General features: G+C 37.4%; 1 protein-coding gene across 1 annotated transcript; it reads left to right on the forward strand.

The window, feature by feature from the left end:
* Nucleotides 1-2,191: 2,191 nt before the first annotated feature.
* On the forward strand, nucleotides 2,192-19,151 carry LOC134661988 (facilitated trehalose transporter Tret1; the record flags this gene model as incomplete). Its single annotated transcript, XM_063518221.1, has 5 exons — nucleotides 2,192-2,362; nucleotides 11,178-11,386; nucleotides 12,105-12,371; nucleotides 16,951-17,172; nucleotides 18,478-19,151. Coding segments are annotated over 5 exons (1,400 nt in total), but the record flags the coding sequence as incomplete, so codon positions are not given.
* Nucleotides 19,152-19,673: the final 522 nt, after the last annotated feature.

The raw sequence follows: 19,673 nt of genomic DNA on the forward strand, positions 1-19,673 counted from the left end.
AACTGATGCTGAACCCTTGCTGTACTTAGTGGAACTCAGGTTTGGTGCAACATAGGCCAACGCTATTTTGGCCATCCATCACATCTTGATGAGCACTTGGGAGAGCAGTACCCAAGATGGAGCTGATGCTGAACCCTTGCTGTACCTAGTGGAACTCAGGTTTGGTGCAACATAGGCCCACGCTATTTTGGTAATCTGTCACATCTTGATGAGCACTTGGGAGAGCAGTACCCAAGATAGAGCTGATGCTAAACCCTTGCTGTACCTTGTGGAACTTAGGTTTGGTGCAACATAGGCACACTTTGTTTTGGTTAACCGACTTGTCGTCGTTTGCCTATGATGCAGAGGTCCACTAGGTGGGTCGATGAACTTTTTTCTAACTGCCTTTAAAAAAAGGACGTTCTCAGTTTGACCCGTATGTATGTACGTATGTATGTGTGTATGTTTGTTCGTGATTATCTCGCGTTTGGCTGAACCGATTTGGATGCGGTTTTCAGAAAAGTGTTTGTTACATTCTGGAGAAGGTTTTAGTGTACAGTACATGGATGGTTTGAAAACCCATTGGACCCGGTAGGTGGCCATGCTAGGCCATCACCAACATTAGTAGACTAAATAGAGAGCCTAACAAACTAGTATTTTAGCCCAAAACCTAAAATAAATGAAGTACCTACCTATCACTAAAAAGTAATAAATAAAATAAAATAAATAAAAAATAATTAAAAAATTAAAAATAAACAAAAATAAAACCAAAATAAAATAACTTAATATAATATCTTTTTTAAAAAAAGGGAACCGCCTTCAAAAAACCAACCCACTGAAAAGTACAAAATAATTTTTATATGGCACCCCTTTACGTGTCCAGTCCCTATCCCACGGCGTAAAGCAATTTTTTGCCAAAAAGTAATTAATACCTAATAATAAGAAAATTAATAATCATCCGGGTAATTACTTAGTTTTTGAAGGCGGTGCCAAACCAACAAAAACAGTCTTTACTACCAATCAGAAAAACAATACGAGTACGTAGTACTTAACCTACAAGAACTAAATTAATGAGTAAACTAAGTATGTATTTATAATGCAAGTAAGTGCAGCGTTCTTCGTTGTATAAAATATCGGTTCTCAAAAATTTTGGTTTGGCACCGACTTCAAAAAGTAAGTAATTACCCGGATGATTATTAATTTTCTTATTATTAGGTATTAATTACTTTTTGGCAAAAAATTGCTTTACGCCGTGGGATAGGGACTGGACACGTAAAGGGGTGCCATATAAAAATTATTTTGTACTTTTCAGTGGGTTGGTTTTTTGAAGGCGGTTCCCTTTTTTTAAAAAAGATATTATGGTCATACCTTTTCGCTAGTTGTGTCTCTCCGCGCTTGCTACAAATGTACAAACCACGAAGTAAGTTCATGATCTAATTTAGGTACCTACTTTTCGTCAAATATTTTGCCAGCTCAAGTATAGGTGTAAAGATAAAGATAAGATAAAGATAAAAGATAGTTTATTCAAGTAGGCATAATTACAATGCGCTTATGAACGTCAAATAAAGCTAGGTAGACCGGCTCCAACCCTACACCTCTGCCCCGAGAAGATTTAAATCCCCCCTCAATTGGAGGGTACATACATATTGCCATATTGCAAAACATGTCGTAATTTATTCAATCAATCAATCATGGATCGTGACAACTTTTAGTAACCACTAAACCAGCTAAGCAACTTTATCAAGGAGAAAGCGACATTTATTTTAGGTACAGGTACCTTACGTAATTTTAAGGATATTCGTTATCTGTTTTTTATTATGTGCAATCCGCCTGTAGTAATGTAGTTTTAAAAATCTATGTTTCTACTTTTCTAATAAAGTTTCCAAAAAGTTGGATAAGTTCCCGGAAAATTTAACAAGCAATCACATACGTTGAAAATAGAAAATTTCGTTCCCGATAAAAACTTTCGTGTCGCGTCCCTGCCCTCGCTATAATAATATGCATTTTTTGTCGATTTGGTTTTGGGATTATTTTAAAAACGGTGGAGCCTTGTGGGTTCGCGATTCCGATTCGCGATATCTACAGCTCACAGAGCCACTGTTGACCGAACATACAACAAAGTGATGCAATTTGACGCATATTGCTCTAACACACATGTGATACTGAGTCGCTACAAGCCAAATTCAGTTAATATCACACGTGTGTTACTAAGTCTTTCGTTGGGTTAAACGTGTTTGTTTGTTGCAGTGCCTCGTGACGTGCGCCGTTTTAATTCTGGCCGCGGGGGCGGGACATCCCATCGGCTTCTCCGCCGTCGCGCTCCCGCAGCTCAGGAACGAGACTTCCAACATGAGGATAGACGAAGATATGGGATCGTGGATCGGTAAGCATGAATACAGATGTTGCAGTCGAAAGCAGAATTTGTTAGATGGGCGAGATGTTGAAAATAATATGAGCACAACTGTATTGTTAAGGGAATGAGATCGCGTTGATAATTTTGATTTATATTTTACCCTATTTATTTACCCGCTTCTCGACTACCTACTGCTGCTAACTGGTTCTTACATGGCTCTGGACGGTACGACCTTGTACCTTATAGACAGGCTTTATGTTCGGCAATGTGAACGACTACTCATCTAAAATGTATATAAGATAGATAAATATGTAAACACTGGCGGCCGCTGTGACCGCAGATTACCGACCGCGGATAATAGCCGTATCATAGTTATGTATTTGTATAGTTGTTCCAAACCCACAGACCTACAATCTACAATAATAAGCGTAAGCGTCATTCTCGATCTGCGTCCAAAAGGGGCCAAACTCATTGACATATATCTAAAGACGGGCCTTACGGGCAATTAGAATGGGGGCAGTACAGTACTCTCGAATTCGTGAGTGACACCGCTGAATTAGCAGTTAGTTGAAGCTGTTATACATACTCGTATCTTTCTCAACAAACTAATTTAATCCCGTGTTATAGGCGATCTATAGGTACGTGATTAGAATATCTACTTGTATTACGTAATAACATCAGATTATTCTAGCGCATTACAGTTGCGGTAACAGGATTAAGCAATAAGCTGATAATCTTATCGGTGATCTGATTTATCTGTGTGATTTTGTCTACTAATATTTGATAAGATTAATTATGAGAAAATAGTACGAAGATTTATCTCTCAGTATAGTCAGTCACCACAGGCAGCGCGTTTTTTAGATGGGCTGAGCCGTTATTACTCGGGTTTCACGCGTCCACCACATTTATTTTCGCATTTTGGAAGTTTTTGGGATGCAATAGACGAGTTTTTCGGAACTTATGTACGAAATATCATTTGACATTTACCAATCGCTTTTCGGCGAAGGAAACATCGTGAGGAAACCGGACTAATCCCAATAAGGCCTAGTTCAGCCTCTGGGTAGGAAGCTCAGATGGCGTCGCTTTCTTAACACCAATGTGCCTACGCCAATTCCTGGGATTAGTTGCCAAGCGGACCCCAGGCCCCCATGAGCTATGGCAAAATGCCGGGACAACGCGAGGAAGATGAAGATGATGAATAGATATTAGCAGGTTTATTAGAAACATTTAAATTTCACAGGAAATACATCTTACATAAGTACGAGCGAAATGCACGATCAGTCTGATAGCAGTCCAAGTTCGAATTGTCCTGTATGTTAAAAAACCGGCCAAGTGCGAGTCGGACTCGCGCACGGAGGGCTCCGCACCATCAACAAAAAAAATGGAGCCAAAAATCGTGTTTGTTGTATGGGAGCCCCCCTTAAATATTTATTTTATTTTTAGTATTTGTTGTTATAGCGGCAACAGAGACATCATTAGTGAAAATTTCAACTGTCTAGCTATCGCGGTTCATGAGATACAGCCTGGTGACAGACGGACGGACGGACAGCGAAGTCTTAGAAATAGGGTCCCGTTTTTTATACCCTTTGGGTACGGAACCCTAAAAAATTAAACACTTGCGATACGCTAAACTAACCCAATCTAATACCTTTAAACGAGCAATTCTTGTTTATTTATATATATATTTCGGGAATCTCGGAAACGGCTCTAACGATTTCGATGAAATTTGCTATGCGGGGGTTTTCGGGGGCGAAAAATCGATCTAGCTAGGTCTTATCTCTGGAAAAACGCGCATTTTCGAGTTTTTATATGTTTTCCGAGCGAAGCTCGGTCACCCAGATATTTATAAATTAAATGAGTTGGTATGACAGTTTCGTATTTAAGTATACCTACCTACCTAATATATCATCTGTGCTATTAACAACTGTGCTGTGGTTAAAGAACTCCGTCGCGCCATCGCACGATGACACTGCAAAAAATCGTAAAATGTCTACCTAACGGATTACGTCAGTGTTTAGAAAAAACCGGCCAAGTGCGAGTCGGACTCGCGCATGGAGGGTTCCGCACCATCAACAAAAAATAGAGCAAAACAAGCAAAAAAACGGTCACCCATCCAAGTACTGACCCCGCCCGACGTTGCTTAAGGCCGTGCATCGAAAAATAACAGGATCTTAGAAAGGTGGCAGTGGCTAGCCCCGGAAACAAACAGTAGTGATTTTCGGATATATGTTTCTTGACTATATGATAAGACATTTCGTAGTAGTCGAAACACGAATGCTTAAAATTTTCTCGATAGAAAATAAATCCAAACTTACGTGTTCATTTTTCGGTTTTAGCTTCGTGCAACTAGAAAACACATCCATATCCAGCACAACCCACCTTACAGCAAAGGTTTTCATCTCGTCTTAACTTTCAAAGAACTAAATATTAACTTATTATCCTTTACCGATGGATTTATTATCGATTTTTGATTTTATGAATTCAACAGCAAACGCCCATTTTACGCAGTTCCGTTTCTCTTTCTGTCATGCGTCAAAGTCATAAATGCATCCTTTATGCCAGTAATGTTAGATGGCCGTCGTGCCTCAAAGAGGTAAGACCTATGTCACTTCGCGCAGCGCTCCGAATTACGTAAAATTTTAATATCCAATAAACGTTGAGTCGTAACTCCATTGAGTAGTAACGGAATCGGAGGTAAACCTATGATGGTGCCTTCTTACAGGCCTATACGTTACGCATGTGTGCGTGTTTGCTTAGCTACGTCATGCTACGTCGAAATCTATACTCTTTGTCAGTTACAACGGGTTAGGAAATTTCGACAGATATTGAAATGTATCGGTAGCTGTTTGGTATTTAGCCATCAGAATCTAACCGTAACTTTTTGCTTTATTTTTGTTTGAAAATAAAATATCTATAAGAATATATTTTTTGCTTTTTTTCTATTGTAATGATAAAAATAAATCTAGTATGTTTCATGCTCAAATAATTTAAAATAATTGAATAAATATTAAAAACTAATTGATATTACTCGTTTTAATTATTATATTATTAAGTTTGTTTGAATAAAATATTTTATTTCAATAATACGAAAAGTTATTATATTTAAGTACCACTAAAAAAGGTCTCTACTTACAAAAACTCACTTGCACGGGCCGGGGTTCGAACCCGTGACCTCCGGTTTGAAAGTCGCACGCCACTACAATTTCACATAAGTAATTTACAATGACATGATACCGTGGAAAAAGTGAATATTACAATGTACTGTGTTACTATCATTTTATAGTTTATTTTGGCTTGACAAGGAGGAATGAGAAAAACGTGCAGAGCGAGAGGATTAAATCTCTCTGTCCCTTTCTTAAAGTAGCCAATCCTAATTATGACATCTGTTTTGATATTAATTCTTTGAACATAATTTGTCGATGTTCTTTTTTATATCATCGAGAAAGATTTTTATTAAAAAAATGTGTTGAATTTATATGTTTTATTTATGTTTTTTTGGCATAAATTTCATTACTTTTGACAAATTTTGATTGTGATGACAAACGATTTGATGTGATGTGTGAAACGAACCATGTGATCAACGATTTATCTAATAAAACTTCATTTAGTCGAAAAAAATAGTTGTCTACTACCGGGTGGAAAAAAATTATGGGCCCTGGAGGGAAAGTGCCTTAAAACCTTAAGTTTGCTCATTTTACTTAAATGAAACATTATTGTTTTTTAAAGAAACAACTGCATTCAAAGATTTTTGAAGTGAAAACTTCTTTAGCGGCGCTAGGCACTTTATGAGGTGGGGAAAAAATGATAAACTCGAGACAGCGTAAGGCGATCATGTGACCGTAAGGTTTAGATGGCATTTAAATCAATAAAGAAAAACTCAATGACATTACATGAAAAAGGTTATAATCTTGTACGGGCTGAAATACGAGGATCTCACAGTATTATAACTTTATATCACTCAAATATAATTCAATAAAGCTACATCTTGATGAAATCGCTAATAAAAGTGAACTCTAGTACTGGTGAATAAAACTCAAAATATCATGACCAAATAAATAAATTATTATAATTAATAAATTTGATTTTCGAATTTTAAACAAGCTCACTGACCAGCAATTTCGGAACCAAAAGTTTTCAATAGAAAGGAGGATGGGTCAATTATACATAGTGCTGCAGACATTTTGGACTAGTCATTGAGTTTTCACTTCTGTCGGCACTCCCGGAATGCAACACGTTGTTTTTTTTTAAATTCGCTTAATCGCGCCCGGGAATCGAACCTACTTTTTCCACACTATTAAAGAACACAAATGCTTTTCTTCTGGTAACTTAAATGTTCTATCTATCTTGGTGATATGTCAATGCAATCAAATAATCTGAAAAAATAATAATAACCCAATTTATGAATTCCGTTCCTTCAGAAAAATGCGAAATGTACGTACAATTTTTAGGGATATCGTACTTTTCCCAGAGACAAATTTAGTTGGCTAAGACACATTTTCACTGATTTGGGGTCTGTACTAAAAATCTAACATAATATGATAAGGACTTAATCGTTTTAAGCTCAAGAGTGAGTTTTCCTAAAGCTTTTTCTAAAAATTATGTCTTTATTAACGTTAGGAGTGCACTGCAGCATGTCAAATGTATGCCAAAATGTCAAGGGAGAGAACAATAAATTAAGTTTAAATTCCACTTCCACTCATCAGCAAAGTGATATAAGTATATCAGCAGTTTAAAGTTATTTTAGATTACAAAATTAGCGCATCAAAAAAATCAAAGTGCATAGAAAAAAAGTCTCCTGAGTCATAATAAAATTGATGTCTCTTGGGTCACCAGAAAAGTCACCAGGGAGAACGATGACCCAAATCACATTTAAAAGAAAATGTAAATTTTGTGTACTACCTACGAACATTTTTCAAAAAACTATGTTTTTATAACATATTAGACCCAGGATAGATCTAATACCTCTTTTCGTACCCCGGATAAAATGGTCGGCGACTAAAAAAGTAACTGAAACGTTACGTTATTAGGTTCACGATGCCGCGTTGTACCCTTGCCTTCGTTGCGATATGTTTGGTAAGTCAGGAGACTTAAAAAATGAGCCATGATTTTGGGACATATTAACAAATATTTTTTTGAATATATATTAATTTTAGCGGACTGTAATAATTTACCAGTTAAATTAGATGTAAATACCTTTTTAGTTAATCGTTAATATGATATATTAGTAGCAGTAAAACACTTTATTGTACAAAAAGACATATAAAACATGATAAAACACACATCCTTCGTATATGGTAGAATATATTTTTCACACTTATAAGTAAAAACCAAAACCGATACGCGATTGGGATACGCTCTTTTTGTATGGGATAAAAAAAAATTCTCCTGGGTCACCAAGAAAAATCGACATATTAAAATAATTCAGTTCGTTTTTAAGTTCTAGTCAGATTGACTTTTTGGTTATTTGAGATAAATTACAATAACGCTTAGATTTGAAAAACATGATTTTCTATTTTGTTGCGATCGACCCGGGTAATAAAAATACGGCGAATTTGAACTTTTGTTTGTTGTCGTTGTAAAATGTATTAAAAAATAATGTAGGCACCCCTGACAATTGAAATTCAAAATTATCCAGAAAAAGCGGCCAAGTGCGAGTCGGACTCGCCCATGAAGGGTTCCGTATTTAGGGGATTTATGACGTATTAAAAAAAAACTACTTACTAGATCTTGTTCAAACCAATTTTCGGTGGAAGTTTGCATGGTAATGTACATCATATATTTTTTTTAGTTTTATCATTCTCTTATTTTAGAAGTTACAGGGGGGGGGGACACACACATTTTACCACTTTGGAAGTGTCTCTCGCGCAAACTATTCAGTTTAGAAAAAAATTATGTTAGAAACCTCAATATCATTTTTGAAGACCTATCCATAGATACCCCATTTTTTTTTCTATTTTTGTGTGAAAATATAATGCGGTTCACAGAATACATCTACTTACCAAGTTTCAACAGTATAGTTCTTATAGTTTCGGAAAAAAGTGACTGTGACATACGGACGGACAGACGGACAGACAGACAGACAGACATGACGAATCTATAAGGGTTCCGTTTTTTGCCATTTGGCTACGGAACCCTAAAAATGAGTGTTTCAAAAAGGCACCCTGTATTCCTTACATACCTAAATAATCTCTTATTCAATAAAACATATAATTACTAAACACTGTGATTTATTTCAAATAAATGCAAATCGATCGGATAAAAGATATTAATACCTACCTATACAACAATGAATACGAGTACAGGCAGCTGCAATAATATGTTACACACCGAAGGCCGTTTTGCGGTAGATCATGTTAGATCTTATTTGTAGAGCCATAAGAGCGTGTCACATATTTTTGCGGCCGTCGAAGAGTAACATATTATTGCAGGTGACTGTACCTATGAAAAATTCGAGGGTTAATAAAAAGCATTTCAACCAAAGCATTTATAATAATAACGACCATGGACGCCTGCAACCCCAGGGTTATTGTAACCCCATAACAATAAGGTTGAAATTTGCATTTAGTGACCGCAAAGTCAGGTGAGCGTAATCAAGTAAATCTGTTTTCATCATATTTTATCAAAAATAATCTCTTTTCTGTTCTTGTGCTATTTTCTTATTATCAATACTCTTAACTTATATGCTATATACGCTGCTGCTTCTATGATGTTAACATCTTCCAAAACAACAATAAATATGCAGGTTTATGAATTAATTATTTTATTGTTTGCTATTATGAACAAGTAACAACGCCATCTGTTTCAATTTTTTCCGAATTTAAGTTTCTGGCCGACCGCAGCGACCACGTATAATGGTAGTTAACTTCTGTAACGTTAGATGGTGCTAAAAGGTCACACAAACTTCACGTGCGGCGCGAAGCGTTTCCATGTGTGCGTGTTAGCGGGGAGGGAAGAACTAGCGGGCGTGGTTTACGAAGCGCCAGACGCGGCTGCAGTAGGCCCTTAACTTCGGTCAAAAATCACGTTTGTTGTATGGGAGCCCCACTTAAATCTTTATTTTATTCTGTTTTTAGTATTTGTTGTTATAGCGGCAACAGAAATACATCATCTGTGAAAATTTCAACTGTCTAGCTATCACGGTTCGTGAGATACAGCCTGGTGACAGACGGACGGACGGACGGACGGACAGCGGAGTCTTAGTAATAGGGTCCCGATTTTACCCTTTGGGTACAGAACCCTAAAAAATTGGCAAACAACAAGTACCTACTTATTCCCGAATCATCTCGTTTTTATACTGGTCTGCTATTTATATCTGTGTATACTTTTACAGTCATAGTTAATAGGTACCAGAAACTTTGGTATTCTGGTCCAGAATACACGTATTCACCTTTTTTCGATGACATAAGAGAGATGAAATACCGAATCACTTACTATGGGTAGCATAAATTCGCACGCCTGTTCGAAGCAGTCAGTTAGGAATTAAATTTTAAAGCTTGTATAACAATAGGTTATGCATTCTAGGGGCCAATTCAAACTTACATTGTGACATCAAAATGATATCTAAATGATGTCAGTCGCTCGTGCGTCTCGCTCGCGCCAATACTATAATAATATTTGTAATATAACAACGCTTAGTAACAAAATTATGAGTTCCTGAAAACCGAAATCATTAGAGACCAACTTATGCCATGGATGGAGTGAACTTAAACTTTGAATCAGATAGATATTAAATAGGCATAATGCATATTTATTACCCGACAACGCTACGCAAAGAAGGAAAAAGTTTTTATCACTATACGAATGTATGTTTGTTCCTCTAGAGATAGAACGCGTGTAAATTACACCATATTACGACATTAGCTCAGAGTCTATTTTATAGAAAAAACCTATTAAATGATTAATGGTGACATTTAAAAGAAGCTGAAACCATTTACTCCTCGCATAATTAAACGATTAAATTAAAATTATTCTTTGACATGATAATTGTGTCATTTAAGTTATGGCTACACGAGTCGTCTCGTGATTAGTTAGCATTTACCTATGATGTACCTAGACCGCGTTCTCATTTGTACGGATGGATTCCACCATTTACCGCTCCGGATATGGCCGTGCATTAGTTGACAAAGGTAAAAGGATGGCGTTCTTTGCCTACAATGGCAAACTACATCATCGTCCAGCTCCCGACCATTTTGTACCTATAGGTACACCGAATTTGAAATAAATTGGTAGCATAGAATAAGTAGGTATTAGGTACATAAGCGACACTCGTACGGTGAATCAGTCCTAAAACTGATTATCAGTAATCTTAGGTAATACTAAAGTCAATTTTTTTATTCGGTAGACTAAAATGACATTTCATAGTATGAACATAAAATGTCATTTCATACTATGAAATGTCATTTTAGTCTACCGAATAAAAAAATTGACTTTAATAGTAAACAGTAATACCTAATGACTACGGAAACCAAAGAACTTAATTATCATTTCTCATCATCATCGTCACCCCCGAGTTTTAGATCGCCAAATCGGCTCTATAGTTTTGATTGTTTTGAAGCCACGGTGAAACACAAGACACAAACATATGCTTACAGAATAAACCGCTAAAATCATAATAAGCGGGTAAAAAGAGGTACTTAAAAGCTTTCGTAAGCAAAAGGCTATCCTTACATAGAGAAGTTGAAGTCGGCGCCGTTGTCGTGACGTGATTGTAATAACTGCACTAATACCGCGCCGCTAAACGAACTCTTAACTCGCTTAAATAATATGTTTGCAGTAGGTATTGTCACAGGTTTTGTTTAAAATTCCAAGTGAAAGCCTTTATTCTCTAAACATATTTTTTTTGCAGCCAGCATTCACTCAGCCGCCACGCCCCTTGGTTCAATGGTCTCCGGCCCCATAATGGAGTTCATCGGCCGGAAGCGCACGCTACAAAGCTGCACGCTACCCCTCATCATAGGGTGGATCATCATAGGCACGTCCATACACAACGGCATGCTGCTGTTCGGCAGAGTTCTCTGTGGTTTCGCTGTTGGAGTCATGGCAGCGCCTTCACAGGTAAGATTTCCTTTATTATAGGTTCATACGCCGTAACGTTACAGGCTCTACTATCATCATAGGCATGTCCATATACAACGGCATGCTGCTGTTCGGCAGAGTACTCTGTGGCTTCGCTGTTGGTGTCAGTGGCGGCTTCACAGGTAAGATGCATTTTATAGTAGCTTACGAGTCGTAAGCTAACGCTTCAGAAATCTACCCGCATACGGTCCATTCGCAACGGCATGCAGGTTTTCAACAGGATGTTCTTTGATTTCGAGTTTGGGGTTAACAGAATAGGTTATTAAAAATAGATACATTAAATGCTTATCCTTGTCATAGAGAAAAAAAATACATAGATTGCTCACTCCATACATCAGTTTTAGTACCAAAAAGACTATTAGCATCTAGCATCGAGTAGCGGAACTATCAGTACTGCTACTTGACAATAGAGGTAGCACCGACCGGAAAGTCTTATCTCAATAGCATAAGACGTTCCGGTCGGTGCTACATCTATTGTCAAGTAGCAGTACTGATAGTTCCGCTACTCGATGCTAGATGTAGACACTGAAATTAATAGTCTAACTGATGTATGGAGTGAGCACTCTTGTCTTATTATATTTCTCTATGTCCTTGTTTAGAAACAGTTTTAGGTAGCTCTTCTCTTACGGAGCCCACGTCAAATTTATGACAACTCAACAGCGAAAAGAAACTTATACATTGCCTTCATTGTCCTCAGGTTTACTTGGGCGAAATAGCCGAACCGCGGCTGCGAGGCCTGCTGATCGGAGCGCCGTTCGTGGCGTATTCCTTGGGCGTTCTCTACGTTTATGCCCTGGGCGGGGTACTGCCATGGCGGTCCGTCGCTCTGCTGTCAATAGTGCTCCCAGGGTTAGCGGTTGTGGCGCTCTGCTTTTCACCCGAGAGCCCTACGTGGCTGGCCAGGCAGGGCCGGTTCCACGATGCCATGGCTGCGATGGCTCGCCTGCGCGGTGATCCTGATATTGTAAGTCCTTTTTGGAAACATTTCATTCTGAAACTCAACTAACAACTAACTAAAAGCTCACTTATTTACTTAATTGTTGTTTCAATACTTATTCAAAACATCTTAGCGTCCAACACAAGAGATCACCTAGTATTCAGTAATTTCAATCTACGAAAACGTGCCAATTGTTCTTAAAAGTAGAAATTAGACAAAACAAAAGTAGGTTCCGATTGAGTGATTTTTCCGAACTAAAATATTAATCTGCTTTATGTTGGCTCGTAACTTAAAAATATGCGCAGCTAACTTGTTTATGGTATTGCGGTTTCAAATAAAGCGACCACTACATTATACTAATGCTTTGTTTATCCTTTTAAAAAGGTTCTAAAGGAATGATTTAACTGCAATACTAACAATAGTTGCATCGTTATGTGTAGTGTTGTGTTACTTGTTAGTTAATATCCTTTCAACCACACTTTATCGCTTTGACATTGTAAGTACCTATTGATCTAACTTCCTCACATTGTACCTACAAATTGTTCCTTTCTATAAAAGGTATAATATTTTATTTTGTAGAGGTAGTCAATAAGGCAAATGGAGTTCAGACAATTAGGTATAATACTCCCTTAGTGAAAGTAAGCACTTCAATTTTCTTTATTGCATCACCAAAGAAAACCATTACAAAAATAACCCTTTAAATTAAGTTATCTAGGGTACAAAAGGTGTTTACTGACAATCTACATCTACAAGGACGTAAAAACTTTACAATGATAAACTTCTATGAAAGAACCTAATACAACTATTACAACTACAACATAAAATACTCGTTAGCACTAACATATTCATGTGGATTCGCTACCGATGTGGTCTATGTAAAGAATGACCTTTAACTTCGAATCGAATGTACCCGTGCATTTGTAGAAGTAACGGCCCGAGACAATGGTTCTACCGTTGGTAGGTTTGAAATCTACAATAACGATTTAGCAACATGATGTAGGTGACTTATGTAATTTGCATTTAAATTTATTTGAACAGTTATCCTTATTTAGCGGGTACCTACCGAGCTACATATTTACTTATTTACCTTATGGCTAAGGTCAATTCATTTGTATATTTAGCGTGAGATTTATTACAAGCTTTTATTTAGTTTCACCTGTCCCGTTGTCTGTTTGTGGGTCTGTAGTCAAATTATTTTTTCAAGTTAAATTTGACTCACTTCCCGGTTTCCGATGAAGCTGAAAATTTGCATACCTACATATTATGTAGGTAAGCCGGGTGACAATGTAATTTTATGCTACCATCGAGCTGATCTGATGATGGAGATAGGTGGCCATAGGAAGTCTGTTATAAAACAAAGCAACCTTATTGTGTTTGGGGTTGCTATAACGCTACGGAGCATAAACGATTGGTACGTTGGCTAGGCACCCAGAGCAGCGTTGGTAGCCGAGCGACGATGGATTTAAAGATTAGAGCCCCCGGCGCCCAATTCATACTGGTTTAGGAATCATTATTAACCTCATTTTATCCCCCGAAAAAGAACTACCGATCTCATTTTCTCCACAAACAAATGTGAAATATCACATTAGAAAGACGGGCGTTCCGGGCACGTGTAAAAATACCTTGCATAATTCATCAGGCACGTTCATAATATTCCATTGTTTGTCATGTGATTCCATCAACCGGTACAAATGGTTGTAATGAGCTCAACAACACGACAATCACAATTGATGTTTCGTTTCTCGAACGTAAACTGAAACGCACTTGTGTTTTAATCACTAGTGCTTATGATTCACGGAGATCTCTGTTGTTCCCTATCTTTGAGAACTTGTACATACATATGCCTATTAACTTCTTGTTTATATAAGGTATTTATTCGTAATTTATATCGTAGAATCAAAGTCAATTTAGCTCATATGATCAGTTTCAAAACATGTCTATTAATCAAACTCCACTTATCTATTTACTGTTTACATGCGCGCGAATGTTTAGACTCGATTTTTTTTATTACCTAATTCCTGCCTAGTTCACCTGCTACTCTAGGTTTTCAGGGACGATATTAACGAATTGCCATGACAACCCCTACAAAACAACAACCCACGCATTAGTCTAATCTGTTATGGTTAAGTAATAAGTATAGGTAATCTATCAACAGTAACAACTAGAAGATAAATTGAATTTCAATCATGTTTTTTCAGCTATGATTTTCGTCATATGATATTAACTAAAAATTTGGTGAAAAATATTGCAATAGGTACTTTTTAAGTAGGTAGGTATTTATTTAGATTAGCGTTTGGCGTTGCTATACCGAACTCTTGTACGGTAACCATCAGTTTGTCACTTACATAAACGCCGTCGAGAACGTAATTTACTTTCTATACATCTCGCTCGCACTCGCATATTAGTGCAAACGGGATGTATAGAAAGTAAATTACGTTCTCGACGGCGTTTATGTCAGTGACAAACTGATGGTAACCGTACTGAAGCTAACGTCCACTGTAACGAATTCGGTCGTCACACCGCATCATCTTTGACAACAGCATAGCCACTGTTATAAGAATAGGGGAAGTCCGGGCATAGTGAACACCTTTACCTTTGACTTGACATAACAGAAAAATTTAACGAGGAAGAAATGAAAAAAGTATCAATAATAAGTCTTTATTTAATAATCTTTTAATTTATAACAACACTAGCCTCCAATCTTTAATAGTTGCTGCAATTTTGAACAAAACGTAAAAAAAGATATTTTATTCGCTTTGCCCAGGGTGCCGGGCAAAGTGAAACATGCCCCCGGGCAAAGCAAATATTACTCATAAAATCTTAGTGAACTTAATAACTAAGTGAAAATTAATTAACATAAGATCATTTCAATAATATTAATTAGAAAAAGCTGTCACAAGTAACTTTTGATATATTTTTACTGATTTCATAAGCATAAGTCTTCACGGCATTTCTGAAGACATTTTAACACAGCGAATCCACGTTCTGATAGCCATTTCCATGACGTCTGTTAGACAGGAGCCATTATCGATCTTTTTTTGATATTTATATACCATCTGTAACAAAATATTATCGTAAGAAAAAATTACCTAATAAATTCAAAGTGAACACGCTATCCGCTTTGCCCGATCCACTTTGCCCATTCAGTCAGTTAAAGAAATAAAAAATAAAAAAATAATAACCATTGGATTGTTTTAAAAGAAATGCGTTGTAAAAGGAAGATACTTTAATAAGCAATAGAAGCATCTTGAATTAAAATTCGAGATAATTACTGTGACAAAATAACATACAATGTACTTACCTTTCAAAATCGAATATTTTGCACTAAAAACACATTTTGACTCGTCACCGACGACACTCACAGCGACCGCTCCCTGTGACGCTTGCCGCTTATAGAGCGAAGGATCCTGAATATCATATAGGCGCGTGGTGCGACAAAGTCGAATAGTTTAGGATTGGGAGCCCGAATTCGCTTTGCCTGGGGTGTTCGCTTTACCCGGACTTCCCCTAACTCATATTTATTTAGCCAAAAGCATATCTACGTAAGATACGTAGGTACCTACCTATTTAACTCGTGACTCAAAAAACTGGAAGTGTATTCAGAGTTTTGTGTCTAGACATTTGAATTTATTGCTTTGACCGTTGGCGTCATACTAAGTGTAGGTAGTAGGTACACAACACAACACATCTCATATCTTACTCTATTAGTCAATTAAACGGGTTTAAATTAAAGTATTGTAATGTCCCAACTATATAGACCTGCTCGAGAATTGACGTAACTTTTCGGAAATACTAACATCCGAAAATCTGTGACGTAAAATTCCAGATGTTCCGTCAACTTGGCAACCAACCTATTTAGGTTCCACCCACCACCCACCTTTCCTTTCAACGTGTTACAGAGGTCACGTGACTGAGCCTAACGCAATAAGGAGTCAGCAAATAATTCATTAATTGAGTACCTACGTAAAATAGCCTTCAACTTGACAACACGCATAAGAATGATGTAACTAATGATACTGTCTGCTGTTTACTTCAAAACTAGAACCATTATTAATCCTCTAGCGGCCCACTATAGAAATTGGCCAAGAGCATGTCGGGCCATGCTCAGTGTAGGGTTCCGTAGTTACCACTCTGTCAGAATAGGCTAAACGGGGGCTATTAGTAAGTATCGTATCATATGTACCTACATTACAAGCAAAAGGGAGTACCTACTTTCGGACACAACTTTTTTTCTTTCGGAGCGATAATTTCTGAAAATATTTACTTAATAAAAAAATGATTGTTGAAGACCCCTATTCGTTTTGAAAGACCTATCCAACGATACCCCACAATAATACACCCCCACTTTACGTGTAGACTGTGACAGACAGACAGACAGACAGACGCACATGGCGAAACTATAAGGGTTCCTAGTGTTGACTACGGAACCCTAAAAAGCCAGTGAAGTCCAAAACAATAGTTTTATTCTTTTGTTTTAAAATCGGATAAATTGTAACAAATACTTCTGTTCCAATTAAACATGATTTAAATTTAATCGGAGTAAATTAGGCCCTACTAATCTTAGAACAATGTGGTAGTCTGTAAATTAACAACGTGTTTTTTTCAGGCTCAGCGCGAGCTCCACGAGCTGATATCAGCTCGGGAGAAGGAAAAAGCGAGGGGAGAGCACAGCATCCGATTCTTCGCGACTGTGACCCGCGCGCCGGTGCTGAAACCATTGCTGCTGATCAACTTGTTCAACATGCTGCAGATTCTGTCCGGCAGCTATGTGGTCATATTCTACGCGGTGGACATGGTCAGGGACTCGGGCGGTGCGCTCGATCCTCAGGTGAATAAGACTAGATGATCCAATTTAAACTGTTGTGAGACATACTAACATTGAACAAGTGAGTCTAAACCGTAGAATTATTCAAGACTAGATGACTTTCATTTTGATTTGGCAAATGGCGTTTTTTACAATCTGGGCTCCGGCCAACATTAAACACTATTGTCGCGCGCTACGTATACGATTTTAGTTACATTGCGGACCATTGAGGTTACATCAATTCAGCCGACCGATCAAATGACGCGATGTAATGAAACTCGCGTGCGAGTTCTCGTACCGTCTAAATGAGCCCTAAATAGATAGTTTTTAATTTTTATTAATGGAACTAAGTACTGACTGAACACGGGAATGTGAAACTAATAGGTGCACGTTGAAAATTACAAAGAGAAGGCCTAGTCAAAAACGCTGAAGCGAGCGGAGTGCCCAATGTAAGTAGGTACTTGTACCTACATCTTTAATTCGTCGCTTTCTAAGTAAATATAAATAAAATACCCTGCTACTGCATGTAGTATCAATGTCAATGTAATTCCGTAGATGTTTGGGTCAGTCCAACGTGTCGTCATTTGTCATACTTTACTATCAAGGCATATCGCGCGACCTTTAAAATTATCAAGTCACTCTCACGTTTTGCGTCACGCAGACATCAGCTGATATCGATGTTGTAAGCTAGCACAAACGTGTCTAGCACATGTTTTCATCATTTAATCAAAAGTTTAATCTCGGCGATTGACGCATAAAGAAGTGCAAAATATTTTATATATTGCGACATATTTTTATTGCTAGGAATTTCAGCAATGTCAAAGAGAAATAGTCAAATAGACAGTTTTGCGTTCCCCATTATTGGCACGAAATTTATTCAGTACCTATAGCTTATAAATAAAATCAGCTGTACGAGTAATAATATCTTTCGCTACAAGCGCAAAAAAATTAGACACAACTTCGCTTCTGCGTGTAAAGCAAAATATTAAACTAACTTCATTATTCCAATTACTACACTGTAATTAGTAATTAATCATGACATAACTTAAAATTAATGTCATTACTATATTACTAATGCTATTGTCTGGTCCGTATCCGTATAAGATATTAAATTATTACAGGTGTCTCAACCGCTACGCCTGTTACAACTGCCGATCAAGTCTTGATACAATGTTTTATTTAAGGTGTATTAGGGTAATTCCGAAAGCCAAAAAAAATGGCGGATGATTCCGAAAAAGTTATCTTATTACAACGGAATCTGAGTGCTTTTAAATTTATTTTCGGGATTATCCGACTCCGGAATTTAACCCCTTAACCAATTATCCGCAGGTGACCGCCAACGCGAGCGCCCTGGTCCGCCTCTGCGTCACCGTGGTCGCGTGCGCGCTGCTCATGCGTCTGACCCGGCGCGTGCTTGTCATGATCTCGGGCGTCGGCACCGCCGTATGTACCCTTTCCCTCACCTACGTGTTGTCCCAGGGAACCGACGGCTATGCCGCACCCATCCTCATACTGTCCTACGTAGGCTTCAACACCTTAGGCTTTTTCCTCCTCCCCGGCCTAATGATAGGCGAACTCCTCCCTACCAAAGTACGCGGCCTGTGCGGCGGCTACATATTCTGCCTCTTCAACGCAGTCCTATTCGGATTCACTAAACTTTACCCGGTCATGAAAGACAAGATTGGCATGACGGGTGTCTTCGGGCTTTTCGGCGCGTCATCCTCACTCGCTACTGTAGCCCTATTCCTTTTACTGCCAGAGACGAAGGGCAAGTCTCTGTTGCAGATTGAACAGTATTATCAGAAACCTAACTTTTTGTGGGTGACGAGGAAAAAAGCTGCGAATAACCAAGAGGTTTGAATTGCAGTAGAATAATTGTAGTGTGAAATGTACTTAAGTGAAACTTTGGACCACTGACAATGAAAATATGTATAACTTATTTATTAGCATTTTAACTAGGTATACTGGGAGCACGATTTTTTATTGACACACAAACATATGTATTATGTAAACATATGTATCAAAGGCACCTAATATTTATTTTGATATTAGTAAGTAACTGAATATATATTTAATGAAGTCCTAAACTTTATTACTTAGAAGATGATCTCTGAATGCTGGTTTTAAAATATCATCATACAATGTCTACCGCATAGTATGTTCATACATTAGTAGATAGGCTTCCTGATACTTGTAGGTATAATATCATGCATTTTAACTTTTATATTATATGAAACAGAAATATTTTGATAATCATATTATCAAACACTTGTTAGTTTTATATACAAAGTATGGCAGCCACTTTAATTGGTATCTTATATAATACGATACGACTCTCGGGTCGTAAGGGAGATATATTGCCTTTTATATTATAATATGTAGGTAAATAAAACTCGAATAATAAATTATGCGCTGCTTTGTGATATAACGTAGTTAATTTTATAGTACGTCTCAAATTTCAAGCTTATGATATTTGTTACTTATTGGACTGTTTTGACATGTATTCCATTTTAAACAATGGTAAC

This window comes from Cydia amplana, unplaced genomic scaffold, assembly GCF_948474715.1.
Source record: "Cydia amplana unplaced genomic scaffold, ilCydAmpl1.1 scaffold_34, whole genome shotgun sequence".
Lineage (NCBI taxonomy): Eukaryota > Metazoa > Arthropoda > Insecta > Lepidoptera > Tortricidae > Cydia > Cydia amplana.